The 16,122-nt window shown below is 34.6% G+C and overlaps 1 protein-coding gene across 1 annotated transcript; it reads left to right on the forward strand.

The window, feature by feature from the left end:
- Window positions 1-1,283: 1,283 nt before the first annotated feature.
- LOC142340748 (uncharacterized) lies at window positions 1,284-11,821 on the forward strand. Its single transcript, XM_075391451.1, has 4 exons — window positions 1,284-1,778; window positions 9,132-9,314; window positions 9,609-9,966; window positions 10,487-11,821. Exons 1-4 carry the CDS (start codon window positions 1,662-1,664, stop codon window positions 11,608-11,610), a joined length of 1,782 nt encoding a protein of 593 aa, XP_075247566.1. The 5' UTR covers window positions 1,284-1,661; the 3' UTR covers window positions 11,611-11,821.
- Window positions 11,822-16,122: the final 4,301 nt, after the last annotated feature.

The following is a 16,122-nucleotide window of genomic DNA, read 5'->3' on the forward strand; positions in this document are numbered from 1 at the left end:
TGTTGTAGGGCACCCAGTTTGAAGAAGCTCTATTTTGGATTTTAAGAAGGTTGTGTCAGCAGTTTCTAGGTCTCCATTTTCGGCAAACTTAAACAAAGTGGACTGAAACTCAAATTTTGTCCAAATCTTGATGGAAAAAGTCTGAACTTTAAAAGTTTTACCAAAATTTTTAGCCAAAAAAACTCTATAAGCTCAATAAAATTTGTGCAAAATTTTAGCAAAAATTACTGAAAATGTAAATAAAAGCTGTCGAAATTTCACAAAAATTCTAAACCTCGACATCTCCCTGTAAAAAACGAATTCCAAAAAAAATCTTTTTAATTCCATTTTCTAGGATGTACGTGCTTTTTACTGATACCACTCACAACTCTCTACGATGAATGTATCGTTCGTCTGAACAAGAAACCCCAATAGAGTATATAGTTCCTGCCTCAGTGGGGGTCGGAACAATAACTGTCAGCTGACTCGGTATCTTCATTGCAACAAATCTCGATAATTTTTTTTGAGAACTGTTTTTGAACAAAAAAAACTAAGACATCACAAACAATGTTCAATTATGACCACTTATTGGCGGGGCGAAAATAGACAATGATTTTAAAACGTAATTACCCAGAATAATCCCCCAACGTTAATATGTTTTATTAAGAGTAGTCGTCAACGAGCACCTGTTTGGGGGTAGTGTTAAAATTAGAAACGTAGCAACGCAGCAGTTCCTGAAATTAAGACCAACAAACCGTTTCAATCAATAATTTCTCAACTCACATAAGATTTACGTGCATAGTTTAGAAGTAATTGCAAGAAAAACGCGACGTTCAAACTGTACTTTAATCCGTAAAAACGAAATTTTTCGTGGACCTTCAAATTGGAAAAAAGTATGACAAAAGGTCCAAATATTTTAATTAGAAAGAAAACAGAACTGAAGGAAATGCACATCATTTTGTGAAATCACAGCGGAAGATTTCATGTCATTAAAGTTCACTATAGTTGGATGCATGGATTGAAAAAATTTAATTTTTCTAAACTCAAACAAATTCAGGAAAAAACCATCTGGATGAAAGATTTAACATTTATGTGGACTAAAAACAAAAGGCAAAACGAAAAAACTGAAATTCATCTTAAATTTGTCCCTAAAATGGTTTGCAACACGTTACAATGGCGAGAAATCATTGATTTGTATCGGATGAATTGTGACGAAAGCTCAAAAATCATCAAGATCTTATTTAGGAATGTTGACAACATGTGCTTGTATACAATTCACTCCAAACGTCCACGGTCGAACGATTTCTGTTCATCGCCAGATGTGATAATGACTGATCAATGAACCGGTTAAATGGTATTCACTCGCTATGTGGATAATTTAAATTTGTTCACATTTTTGAGAACTTTTAAAATTTTCCCCTGAAACTAAGCTGTGATTTTCCTGAAGCCCCATTTTTTTTTGTTTGTACAAGTGTCAATAATTCCTAATTGACGTGCTGTGACAATAAAACCTTTGAACACTATTTTTGTTTTTTTTAAAGTCAGCAGAAGTTGGCTAATTATATTAAAATCTTCCCTTCAATATATTAGTTACATTAATTTCGCGTTTATTGTTAATCATTCTATTATTTTTTACTCTCTATTTAACCTTAATTGAGTTCCATTAGTAAACTTGATTAGTAATGACTGACTACAAGACATTTAAGAACCCGCCTGAAGGAGGAGCTCCAAAAACTCGAACTAGTAGTGGCAACTGGAAATTCTCTCTGTCATGGCTCAACTTGACCTACAAGGTCAAGGTCGGTATCCGCTCGGTTTGTGAGTCAGTAGTAGACCTCAATTTTATTTTCGTTCTCTATGCAAATTTAGATTAAAAGACGTCAATAAAGAAACTTACCAATTAGAACCCTAAAAGCAGCGGAATTTTTTGCATTTACATTAATGCAAAAGTTTCCAGTAGATGCAAAAAATTCCGCTCCTTTTAGGGTTCTATTTATTTGTCTTGGTGATTTCAATTTGGATTTGAATTCTGCTTGATGACTACAATGACCCGAAAATCTGTGTAAGATTTGGTAAAAATTTTAACCAAAATTTCTACTGTGTCAAAATTTCTAACGCAAGAATGGGCGGAATTAAGTTAATTTCCAAAGAAGAGAAGACAAGTTCAATTTTTTATTTCCCGTAATTCGAATTGATCCATCATCACGAAGAGAAACCTTATGATATAAAAAGGCAGCGGCCCCTATGCGCCGAGAAAAGGCTTGAAAATGCTAGAATGTGCCCGTTTCCTGTAGGGGTTTGCAAATTGGTCCTTGTTTTATCTCTTTTTTTTCTCGGTAGCTCTTATTTACAACCAATGCTTGTTACAATTTGGTTTAAATGAATTAAAGATCGATTTTTGTTGCACGCATGGTCTTCGGCCTGCTTACTTTAAGCAGCTTTTAATTCACAAGCCGTTCCCATGTCACGTGTTCCAAAGACCAAATTACGTTTACTTCAATTTTATGCACTGACTCCAATACCAGTCTTTTCTGGCTGGCTTCCGTTGATTTTTGCGCTTGCGTTATCAAAATTCAACAACAAAGTTCTTGGTTCTGGAACAAAAAATATTAACAATACCTGCAGTGAAAAAACGGATCTATTCTGATTCGCCCCCCCCCCCCCCCCAGCTTAGTTAGCATAAATCTTTTATAACCCCAGACGCACGTGCTATTTTCCTACACAATAACGTGCTATATAACAGCATACAATTTGTAACTGGGGGTCATAAAAAACACTGGGGGAAACAGAATGAACTTAATGCATTCTATGGTTTTAGAATAAAGACCTCCTTTATATAGAAGTGGCGTTTGTTTTAAAACATCTTCAACTTATGTTGCGCACTTGCTCGCTGTCGTTATTTTTGTGATCGATGATTCAAGATCTGCGAAAAATGCATATCTGCATTTTAAATTTTTTTAAACTATGAATTTTGAAATCGGTAATATGGGTCAATTTACTGGATAAAAATTAAAGAGGTTTGTTTTAAATGATCAAATTTGATTTTTTTTATTTTCTAGTAATGATTTAAAGCATTGCGGGACTGAAAAAAAAAAACGTTTTAAAAGGGTCACTAATTAAGAAAATAGAGAAAGTGTTTTTATGACATTTTATAGGTTCACTGTCTTCATTGATAAAACCCTATAAAAGGCACCTGCTGTATTTAGTTTAATACCTTGAACCAGAAACTTTTATTTTGTTTTTATTGTCATATCAATGGAATAGATTAATTTGGTCAAAAAACACGATAAAAGTTTTTCTTTTCCGCTGTTCGTTTTGGTTAGCAATGTGCATTAAAATGATTTCTCATTATCAATTTTTGATGCCAAAAAATGATAACTTAAGGCAACTGTTTTCATGATAACTAAAAAACAATTGCCGTTGTGTGAATTCGATTCTTTGCCTACTTGGCCTCTGCAAATTTTTACATTGAAGTTACACAATACAAAGGTTTAAATGTTGTTTTTAAGGCAGGCAAACCATAGATTTTGCTTTGCTTATAATTTTTGAATTAAGATCAAGACCCTTTGAAGCTTTTGAGAAAGTCTACGTAATAGTGTTGAAAGCAAAATTAACAGCTCACACAAAATACTACCGAAAACTTGCAGTCATATTAACAAAAATGGGAAAAATATCTCAAAAGGACAAAATGAGCACACGTTCTACTGAGCTACAGGGTTGGATATCCTTTGAGAATTATCCAATATCCTTTCAAAAAAGAGAAAATTTCAATTGCCACAGAAATTAACGCCACCCTAGTTCAAAACTAATGCCAGAGTTGCAAACATTTCCAAATTTTTGCTCAATAATGCCAAATTTGTAAAAATTTGCAAATTACCTCTTCACAAGATCAAATTTGCAAAATTTTGCAAATTAATGTTAAGTTTACAAAAATTTGCAAACGATGGGCCGAGTTCTTTCCGGTCGAGCTCTGCTTAATTTATCAATGTGATTTATTTTCCTTACCATTTCTCACAGATTGCTTAATTTAATTGAAAAATGTTCAAAGTACATCTTGTAAACGATTTATGCGGTAACATCACCCTACAAGGCCAACTACTAACGATAAGAGACACAAATATTCAGACCTATTTGCAAATATTTGTAAAATTAAAGCATTTTTTTTTACAAAATTTGCAAATTTTGTTATAAATAATGGAAAATTTGACATTAAGTTAAAACTAGAGCAGTTGAAGTCTACTTTATACATATAAAACTTGTGCACTCTACAAAATGCAATTTCTTTCTGAGCTGATCGCGAAAAAAGTGTGAGTTTTGTATAGCCACCAACTGTATTCTCAAAGTTTGGGTGCGCTTTAAATTTAAGGCAAGATGCATTTTTGAACATCCTATTTGATAATAATTCCCCCTGTCATTTAACTGCAAAAAAATGCCAATCGAGCAGGAGCCGTTAAGCAGTATAGTATAAAAACAATGTTTAAAAAGAGGATTCTTCAATCAACAACAACTCTGAAAAATTTTCATAAACGCATTCTTAAAAAGCTAATAAAATGTGAAAAAGATTTCAGGGGCAATCACTCTTCTGTTACTCAAAAAGTGTTGAAAAAAAGTTAAATTGTGTGATCATATCCTACATCTCTGAAGCCTTGTCTTCGATTTTTGGCTTTTCTCAAACCTTTCATCTCCTAACTTTCAAAGAGAACAATTTTGTTGCACAAGCTGAGACAACGAAAGTGATATTTCAGAAACATTTGTTTATCTCCAAACATTGTTTTTATTCATGTTGTAACAAAAAAAGTTATTGAGCTGAAGTTTGAAACAAAAACAATAGGAAAAAGGATTTAGAACCACAAAATATGAGTAAATTTTGACAAAAAATACTTAGTTGCACTTAAAATATGATAAATACTATCAAAAGCGTTTTTACTGAAGCGTCTTTTCACTAAAAACGGACACTATAATTTTTTTGCATTATTTAGTTTTTTGATTGAGCTTGATTACTCTTCTTCTATATTTTTTCGAGAAATTAAAGTTTTTTTAACAATTTGAAAGTCAAATGAATACTTCTGAATCCAAGTTACTTGTTTTTTGTACTCTCTAAACTTCTCAGCAAGAACATTTTAGTAAGAAATATTGGTAAATGTAGCTGTAGAGTTGACAAAATTAAAAAAAAGGTTTTAAATTTTATCTAGAAAATCGGAAACGGACCCAAAAATCATTTAGGAAACAGTGGCGCCACGTCAATTAAATTTAATGAAACCCTTCTCATTTCAAGCTGTCTGTAACTATAACATTTTGTTTCAGAGCTGCAAAATAATGCATACTGAAACAGTTATATTTATTGCTAAAATTATTCAATTATGTTGCTCACATAATCAACTGGACAAACTTGTCTCAATTTTTCTTGAGTTTTTTTGTTTCAGTATCCCCTGAACGGTGATTTTGTAAAATGAAATAATTAAATAGCATGTAGAATTGAAAACAAATATAGACAGTTGTACAACCAAGCGGCAAAAGCATGTGATAAAAATCAATATTTGAGAAATTGATGAACATAACAGAACAGGTCCTGAAATAAAACGTTACAACAAAAAACAAAGAAAAGACAGTTCTGACTAACTGAGTCATTTCATGAGTACTGACGTATTCTGTTAACGTTAGAGCCAATAGGTTTAAACAATTGAGAAACAATGACTAAATAATATAGCATTTGAAACCTGAGCTTCTAAAGCAATAAAAAAAACATGCACTACACAGATTGAGCTAAAACCCTAACGCAGCACCCACACAATTACTACATGACCACGTACAACATAATATACCATGAAGGCCTGAAGAGCGGACAAAAAATAGCTATTTTTTTCAGCTTTTCGAAACAGGGGGCGTCTTACATTCCAAAACAAGCTAATTTTCATAGCTTTAAAGAACAAGAAAAGATCAAAAAATTAGAAACGTTAAAATTGCAAATACGACCAATTTTTGTGACAAAGTAGCGGCAAAAATCATGAGATTTAAATAAAACGATATAAATAACAGTTTTCTCTCACATCTTAAGAGATGTTCCTCTATGTCACTCAAAAGTGAATTGGTAGAAGTGTTTGTAGCCTATAGAGTTTTGAAAAACAGCCCATCGAGGTTACAACACATTAAAGTTTCAAGCTGTTATCTTGGTCCAAACCTTTAAACACAAAAACGTATATTAGTATTATTTTAGCATCAAATTAAAAAAAATTCAAACTCTCAAAAAATATTACAAATTTTGAGAGTATCAAAAGCTATGAATAATAAGGGTTAAGAAGGATGCGAAATACTGCAATAAAATTTTGAGGTTCTTTTGCATTTCAGCTTGAAGACAAAGTGTTTGTCAATGTTGAAGTTTAAGAATCTTTATTAAAAAAATATGAAAATATATATAAATAGTGTTTTCTGAGAAACGACGCTAAAATTAATAAAAAACAGAGAGATGCGATAAAAAGACCTCCGATTCGTTTCAAATTGCTTTAATGTAAAACTCCAAACAATGTCAATAACGTGAAAACAGAGCAAAAAAGAAAACCCTTCAGAACGAAATTTATAAAGCAAAATAATTTTCTCCAAATAAAAAGGGTCGTTTCTAAGCAGATAATCTCCCTGAGTAAAAATCTGAAGGCAATAGCAACTCTCTTTTTGAATACTAAATTTTCAACTGTTATGAATAATTATAATCAGGCAAGCCGCCAAAAGGACTGTGAATAGGAAAACTAGAACTAACTCAAATCAACTAATTTTTCAAAACAGTTAGTCTCGAAATACAAAAAATTATCAGAGTAAAAAAATGCAAATGGAAATATCTCGTTACCTTTTAAAAGTACTCGTGAAGAAAAAAGAGGATAAAGCTAGAATAAGGAGTCAAAGCACGGCAGGTCAACAAAGACTCGCTATAACCTGATTTCTCTATTATCTCAGAAACAGACTTGCCCTCCTGAAACTTAATGCTTTTGTTACCCGAGTTGCATTTTCGTGATTAGCCGTTCTGCTACTTGATGTGACTAATCGAATTTGACTTTTGACTGACCTCAACATCGACAAAAATCATTACCAGTCCTCTAAAAAAAGACTGCATCCAAAAACAAACTAAATTAATGAAATTGGAACTCAATAATAGTACAAGGAATTGATTCTAACAATTCATAATTGTTTCTGTTTAAAGAAATCAGAAACAAAAATGAAAACATTTTTTTAGTTGCATAAAGTTCATTAAAATTTTTAAAATGTGAAAAAACTGATTTTTTTAATCTTAGTGTACTCCAAAAAGTTTAAAGTGCAAAACGAGTCAGTGCTGTTTGGTTTAAGTCAATGTCGCGTGCAGAAAAAGTGCATGCTATTACTGAAAAACTTATCTTTCAGGTTCGATGTAAAATAGTGTTTAGTTTTTGATTTTTCAGAAAAAATTTTGTCAATTAACCATTAATAGACATATTTCATATGTCTTCCTCCTTGTTTATCACAATTGTACCAAATATTAAAAAACAAACTGATTATTGAATGAAAAATTAGTATATTCCAGGTGAGGGACGGGATGAAAGTTCGAAAAAGTTCCGCTGAATTTTTTTCCTTAAAAAACCGAATTTTTTTGTATCTCATGTTTTGTTTTGCTATTTGAAGACCTCAACACATCAATAAGATACTTGTTTTTATTCTAAAATGTCCTCGGAAAATCCGCTTGTTGTCGTAAATTATTTGAATTTTGACCAAAATTTTAGCTAAATTTGATCCAAAATTGGAAGTTGCCTGAAACTGTGCTGGAAAATGGTACCACTTTTGTATATAAAAAAAAAACAAAATTCCTAAAATTTCCTGTAGTGAAACTCAAGACGCAGAGAGCTTCAAATTGAAACCACATTTTTCTATACTTTTTGCCAAACGACACAAAAGATGACATGATAACAGTACTTCTGTAATTCGAGGATTATTTTGTGTAAGTTTGATTTTTTAGGGAGAGATTGGCAGCGAGTCTCTCAGCCTGAAAAATGAAATTATTAAATGGAATCTTTAATCGCTAGCACATCACTTCAGCAATCTTTCTAGGCTCACTTACATTACGAATGTCCTGTTGATTTTGCGGCTTTACTCATACGAAAGATAGCGAAAAAACACTGCCAGGAATCAAACTGATCGTCTTAGGACAAAAATTGTACCAGATTACAAATTGGTGTGAAAAAAAAAACAGAAAAATTCTGACATTTTTCTTATTCCACTTTTATATTTCAGAATATTTTTCAGGCGTATTTCAGTCGTAAGTTGAGAAAATCGCAAAATTGTTGAAGATTTTGAGCATATTTCAGAGAAATCATCAAAAGTGAAATTTTTTCAATGAGTGATTACCTTTTTCAAGATATTTTTTAATACCTTTCTTTGTCTCCATAAATGCTCAATCTGCCAAAACTTACTTAAAAGAATGAAAGACAACCGTGTTGGCATTCAGTTTCTAACCGCCAAATAACTTTGGAAGGCTTCAAAAAGTGGATACACTTGAAGAAGTATTGGTTATATACTAATCATTTATCGTGGAAAAATTTTTTCGTTATCCATTTTTTTTCATCGTTAAAGTTACAATTTCGTTCATTAAGTGCAGGTTTTCATTATACATTTGCTGAAACGGGCGTTCCGATTTATAGCATCCAAATGATACTCAATACATGATAGTCTACGTTCACAGTCCGTTTGGCGAGCTTCGCTCTTTCGCGAAGATAACCGGCCAGTTGTTTGCGGAATACATCCCTAGACGTTAGAGTCCTGGTCAAAAAGACCGGTCAGAGATTGTTCACATCGTTTCTTTGTTCAATTTTGCTTCAACCTTGCTTCATTCTCCTGAGACTGTAGATTAGGAGCGGTCAGGATGTTCAAGAAGGATTAACAAAGGGAGTACACACAATCGTGGTTCAGTTGAAAAAAATGTACTGTCATCCATTCGATTTGGGCTCATTTGCTCGCCCCAACATACGGCTTCTCCCATCACTCGTTTTTATTAGGTAGCAGTATAATGTTGAGGTCATAATGACTCATTTCACAAAAAAAAATACGATAGTTAGAAATTTTTAAGTCAAAAAAATGAAAATATTCAAACAAATGTTAATTCCAAGCGTAATCTGACAACACTAAAATTTTTGCAGGTCAAAGGAGGGTACAAGACACTACTAGATGGGCTAAATGGGCACGTGGAGCCAGGTGGGATGCTGGCAATCATGGGTCCCTCTGGGTGTGGTAAAACAACCCTGATGAATCTGTTAGCTGACAGAGTCTCTTCGGGGATTATTGAGGGAGAAATTCTAGTTGATGGATCGCCACGAACGAGTGTTAGTTGATGGACAAGAGCTTATCAGTGACAGGAACAAATCTTCATCAAAATATTTGATCATCACTTGAAAAATTTCATTCATATGTCGTCCGTTCAGAAAAAATTTTCAACACAAAAATGAAAAAATGTGATCAAATTTTATGTTTTCTGACTGTTCTGGTTCAACGCTACAAATAACTATCAATCGACAAGCAAAAATATAGCACTATTTCACTAAAGGGTTGAATGTCATTAGATATAGCAACTGCCTTTTGATGTTGGTATGCATGGCTATGTTTGATTTTTAATTTAGGATTTCCGTTATCAAGCTTCCTACGTAGCCCAGGAGAACGCCCTAATGGACGTGTTCACAGTTAGAGAAACAATTGAGTTCACAGCTGACCTTGCACTTCCTAGCTCAACTCCCACTAGTGAGAAAAGGACGCGTGTGAATGAAATAATCGACTTGATGGGACTTCGGTCATGTGAAGACACACGTGTTGGTGGGTTGCTATTCAAGGGTATTTCTGGTGGTCAAGCTAAGAGACTAAGTATGGCTCTGTCGTTGATAACTGACCCCTGTATCATAATGCTTGATGAGCCGACGAGTGGACTGGATAGCTCTGCAACCATCAACGTCATGCAAGCGATCAAGGATTTAGCTGATCAAAGTAAGTTGTTTTCAGTTTTCATTGAAAGTTCGGACCTATTCTGTTTTGCCCCCTACCCAGTGTTTTTACGGCCCAGTTACAAATTATTTACTCCCCCATGTTGTTATATAGCACTTTACAATGTAAAAAATAGCACGTGCGCCTGGGGGCGTAAAAGATATAAGCCCACTAATCTGGGAGGGGGGGCAAACAGAATAAATCCAAAAGTTCTGACACTATCTATTGCAATGCTATGAGCAAACTTTCAATCAGTATTATGCTTTGGAGTTGCACTTGAGTGAGTTTCAGGGTGAAGGAATAAGATTGCCAAAAGATTCGATTTGTAAATTCCGTTAATTTCTTAAGGATGACTGATAAGCAGCGAAAAACTTTGACATTATTGCTCATAAATACACAGCTCCTTACGTTAAGAAGTTTATGCATTAATGTCATCATCCTTTATGTGAACAGATATCGACGAAAACTTGGGACAAACCAGGGACATTATTCAAATTATACAAAGATTTGTACACCTTTTCAGGTAAAACGGTTCTGTACAGCATACATCAACCCTCATCTGAAGTGTTTGCCATGTTCGACTCTCTTCTCCTCCTGACAGGTGGTCAAACTATCTATTATGGCAAGGCTTCCGAGTCTGTCGACTTCTTCACCCAACAAGGGTTCCAATGTCCCGCTTACTCAAACCCTGCCGACTACTTTCTAACGGTAGTCAACACAGATTTCGATGGCCATGGCGATATCAACGCATTAGCCGAAGCTTACGAGTTGAGCCCAAACAATGACGACGTAAAGCGATTGATCCAGAAAGCTAAAGAGAACCAGACCGGGGGTCCGAAGGGGTTCATAAAGCACAAAGCAAACTGGTTCGCCCAATGTTACTACCTGGCGAAGCGGCTGACCATTAATTCCCTGTTAAATCCAGCGATTATTTGGGTGCGGTTTATAATGTATATTCTAGTGTCAGTTACAATTGGTGGTCTGTTCTTCGACTTTGACGAAGATTCCGCGACAGCCGATGACTCAATTGCTGCTCTTCTATTTTTCTGTCAGACATTCTTCATCTTTCTGTCATTCGGAGCTCTGCCATACTTCATCACGCAACGCCCCGTGTTTGTACGTGAACGATCTAATGGGTTAATCGATGTTCTGCCTTTCGTCATCGGGAACTTTATAAGCATAATTCCTCCGATTGCTGTCTTCGCTACCGAGGCGACTGGTATAACATACCTCATGGTCGGCTTGAATGGTTACAAATGGTATCTCCTGACCATATTCCTAGTTCTCATCATCGCCGAATCAGTTATCAACATTGTCAGTGCAATTACTACAGATTACGTTGTTGCAATTGTGGTATGTGCAAACTATAACGGTTTAATGTCCCTTTCACAGGGCTTCCTGGTACCTTATAGCGACATGCCTGTGTTCTTCAAAATATTTAACAAAATCGGCTACACGAAATACGGGTACGAGAGCTTGATGTACAACCACTTTAGCCGAGAACCAAATGGAACGGAAGTGCTGATTGGGTACGAAATGGAAGACGTAGTATTGGAAGATTACGCATTACTGTTCCTCGCTTTCATATTCGCCCATCAATTTATATTTTTCCTACTCATATTCTTCTTGCATACTGGAAAACAGTAGAATTAACGACATCCATTGATATCTTATGGATAACTGTTATCAATGTGAATGTAGAGCTCTGGTATGTTATTGCATGGACAATCTCCAATTGCTAACAGCACTGAAATTGTTTAAGGAGTTGGGTTCCAAATAACAGCTTTGATTTTTGGTGTTGGTTAGTTGATATGTAAATGCTCAATATGTATTTTTCAATTAAACGGTTCTACGAAAAGTGCATACGAAAAAAAAACGACTTACGCCAGACCAAATGCTCTGACGCAGGTGCCAGGTGGGTCAGGATCTGGTCCCAAATAACGGTATTAAAATTGGTTACATAAAATATTTATGGTTAGCAAAACAAATTCAGCTAACTTTTAACTATTCGAACCTCAATTTAGTGGGAGCAAACTTTGAATTACAATCTTAAAGATTTTTCTTACTTCGGTCGAGTTTACAACTCCAAATGCATTCAAGCCTTACTATGTATATGGGATGACATTATTGAACAAATATTGATTAAAAATGTTTCGCGTTCAGTATGAGAAATAGGTGACAATTAGCTACCATATATTAGTTTTTTGGGATTCGAAAAATTGCTCTACTTGATTTCTTTTATAGCAAATCTTTCCTTGCAAATTCTGTTTTCCCAAAAAAACTTTCTGTAAGCTGGTGCTACTAGCGAAACCATAACCGACACTAAAGAACTTGAAATGATGGTATTGGAGCTCGATGTAGACCAGAACTAAAAAAAACAATTCTGGGGTCAGTAGTAAACTGCCACCAATTAAGTCAGCTTCTCAAATTCCGAATGAGAGCAATTTAGATTAAAACCGTTCAACAGAACTTAAAGGAATTATGGTTTTTTAATGTTGAGGCTCAATAGTTAAAAGCAAAATTTTTCACAAACGGTCTACTTTTTTCTGATTTGTGTTCTTTGCAGCATGCCACACGCCGACTCCTGCATTTAACTTCATTACCCTTAATTAATGCCAGACTTGATTTTTTCTGATATGGTCAAACTTAAAAACCGCCATGAACAATGTCTCCTCAAACAATTTTGATAAAACGCATACTTAGAGACTAGTAAGGGCCTAAGAGAGGTGCTCATCCACTACATGCCCCGAGATTTCCGTTTATTCCGTTTTTGAGGACAAATTCAAAGCGTAAGACGAAAAATTGGTCGAGCGAATAAATACCGTATTAGTAAAATAATTGCAACAAATTTTACTTGAGAGCACTAAACATTAGAGAATCAAGAGTAAAAAATGGCAAGGCACTAAAACTTAGGAAGCCCAATTTAGTCCAATTGTAAGCAATTAAGTCTTACAAACGGAAGTGGAAAACACGTATGAAAAAAGTTTTTACCGCCCGCCTGTTTCTTACCCGGACTTGAGTCGCAGAGCTTTTCAGCGCTGAACCAGCACATTTCAAGAGTAAAACCAAATTCAGTTCTGAAACATTGTATCTCCAGAATATTTAAAGTTTCTTTATGTGCAGTATTTCTTCATTATAATTATATTGAGGTCATAGAATTCGCCCAGGCTAAACTTATCCTGTATAGTCTGAATATTACTCATACCCCAAAATTAGGTCTGAGCAGAAAAAAGTCATACTTTTGTAGCTTATAACTGATAATTACTATAGCAGTATACACACTTCTTATATTTAAGCTGGTTTGTAGGCAATTACCACAAAGTCTTTAACTCAGTGGTTAAGATTTGCTACGCAAATTAAATGTCACAAGTACCCACGCAGAAGTTCGAACTGCATATTAAGCAAACCTTGTTGGCGGGAGTGAAGCTGAACATATTATTTTTTATGAAGTAAATTCTGCTCAAAAATCAGACCCGCCAGTGTAATAAGTGACATGAAATGAGTACTGGCCATCCTAAAAAACATAATGTCTTTAGACTTATTCAGCGCTGATTTGCTGTGCCACCAACCTCCAGGTACACACTTAATTTCCCTCTTAAATCAAATTTCTGCTGCCCTCCTTAGTTGACCTCTCGCGCTAGCAAAATCTCTGTTTTAACGTTTTGCAAGGTGCTGGCCAACTGCCTGTATTTACGCTTTGTTATCTTAACATACATACATCCTGGTGCCCCACGAGCGGTGCTCCCCACATTCAGTTGCAAGTGCCTTCGTGTCAGGGAACTAAGTCCTTTGGCAGACTATGATAGGTGTTCTAACATTCAATTGAACCTGAGAATTAGGACTAATTAGAACAGTTCAAATACCAAGCGTCTAAAAGTGCGGCATTTTAACCTCGTCTCTAATTTTCAATAAATTATTTGATATTGGCTCTGTTGAAATTAGATTGTTTTAAAGATCAACTAGTCTTCAAAATCACTTTGCTCAGAATGCGCCAAAAACGAAACTGGCATTGAGAAGCCAAAATGATTTTACGCAAAATCATGTACGAAACAAAATTCTGACAGACGAAAACATACTGGATCAAAAATATGTAGCTGAGAAGATAACGGCGGCTCTTCGAAAATTCTACATGAAAAATTTGTTTTAATTGTGACAAAAGTTTCGCCACAAGTATGTACAAAATGATGTGACCTGCTTTTGTGAACTTCTCGGTAAAGAACCGCATTACTAGTAGTGCTGGAGTTATTTCTATTCAACGACGCTGAAAATCTAAGGCTGTGGAAACTTTCAGTCAAAAGTCATTTTAACTTTCAATCACGTCTGACAAATCTTGAAGGTTTTGTTTTACGAATACTGGGTTCCAAATAACTGGAATTCAATTTTTGTCCCTTTTGGAACACTTATCGAAGTTAAATACTCTAGCTACGACGCTTTCCGTCGCAAAGGTTGAGGATGAGAGGTGTCGAAAACATTATGTACGAACGCACAATAGACCGCGCGTTATTACTGTTTGCCATCTTGTAGTAAAATAGTGCTTAATAAGGGTCATCAGAACCCTGTAAAAGCCACTTTGATCTTTGAAGAATAAAGAAGTCATCAACTCTCACTACAAAGAATCGCATACGGGAAGACGGTCGCTCTAATAGGTATGACGTCTGTAAGTGAATAATTGCGATATTAAACAACTTCCGTCAAACGAAATTCAATCAACCGAAGGGTAGCGTAGGTCAGGCCTTGTTCAACTAACCTAATTAACTGGATTGCTGAAGGGGTATAGCTTTTAATTTCAGCGCCAAATCTCAAATCGTTATCAAAAAAATTTTGAGCGATGAAATTAAAATTTTGGCAGCACCATGCCCCGTACGATTATTCGGCTCGATTAAAATTAGCGGCTCAAAATTATGGAAGAGCGATGCAACTTAGCACACGCAAATGTTCAAAAGATCACACAAAAAATTCAAAGCTGATGCGAACAATTCGCGAAAACAATAGATGGCAGATTGCCCGAAAATAGCCGCGATATCTTCGAAGATCCACAGTCTCCAAAAGATAGTAACAAAAATACAAATTTCAATTCATTAATTACTGAGATGTTATATTTTGATTTAGAATATATATGAATTATTGCTGCATCCATCAGCCGCCCTAAAAATCCTTCAATACGCTCACTTGACTTTGTCTCCTTGAATTGATGTAAAGAAAAGTCAATTTGAGAATGAGAAATTCATTTTGGAGAATGAGGTAAGTCAGAAGTGACTAAAAATTTAACCATGCGAAAGAGTAAAAAACGCTCCACTAAGAGTGAAAAATGACGTCGGGCACGCAATTGCGTCGAGATTGCATGAATAAAAAAAGCAGGTTTGAAAAGATTGTGACGTCATATGGCAACAGAAATCTTGACGAAATAGAAAAGCGTAGCAGGACAAGTCCTGACCCACAATTCAAAGAATTTTCATTTACTATAATTATAACTAATCTAGAATGGACTATGAATGTATTAAAAATGCCAATTCTAACAAAGGATAACTTAAAAAATCACAGCAGGTGAACAAAAAACCACTAGTGAGTAAGCTAACTTTTTTCAAAAACAAAGTTCTCACTCTGCTTTAAAATTACAGGGAAAAAATTCGAGCAATGAAACGACTCAGTGTTTCCCTCCACTTCCTGTGTCGGCGTGACCAAAATCATCAATCTAATTTGACTTACACCCATCATAAAAAACAGCAGAAAGACTCCAGAATCGAAGTAAAATTTAACTTATACCCTAACTTATAAATTTAACTTAAAAAATTATTAACATCATTAGGCCATTCAATTTGAAACAAAGATCTGAGGAAATTTATCACGGAAATTATGAAAATGTCTTGTCAACTTTTCCAGTTGCGAATCCCAAAGAATAGGATTGTTATAATTTAAATTTGGTCAAAAATTGAATATCATACGAGGAGACAAGCTTAACCAAAGAAAAATCTCGAAAAAGCGTACAACCGAGCAAAAAGAAAAGAATTAAAGGAAAAAATCTAAAAACCTTAATTATTTTATGTTTAAATTAGAAGTTTATTTTTCTGTTTAATTTAAAGTTTAATTTAGAAGTTTAATTTAAAGTTTAAATTAAAAGTTTAATTTTTTATGTTCTCTAAAAATTGCGAGATCTCTAAA

Source organism: Convolutriloba macropyga, chromosome 6 (genome assembly GCF_964194025.1).
Source record: "Convolutriloba macropyga chromosome 6, txConMacr16.3, whole genome shotgun sequence".
Taxonomy (NCBI): Eukaryota; Metazoa; Xenacoelomorpha; order Acoela; family Convolutidae; genus Convolutriloba; species Convolutriloba macropyga.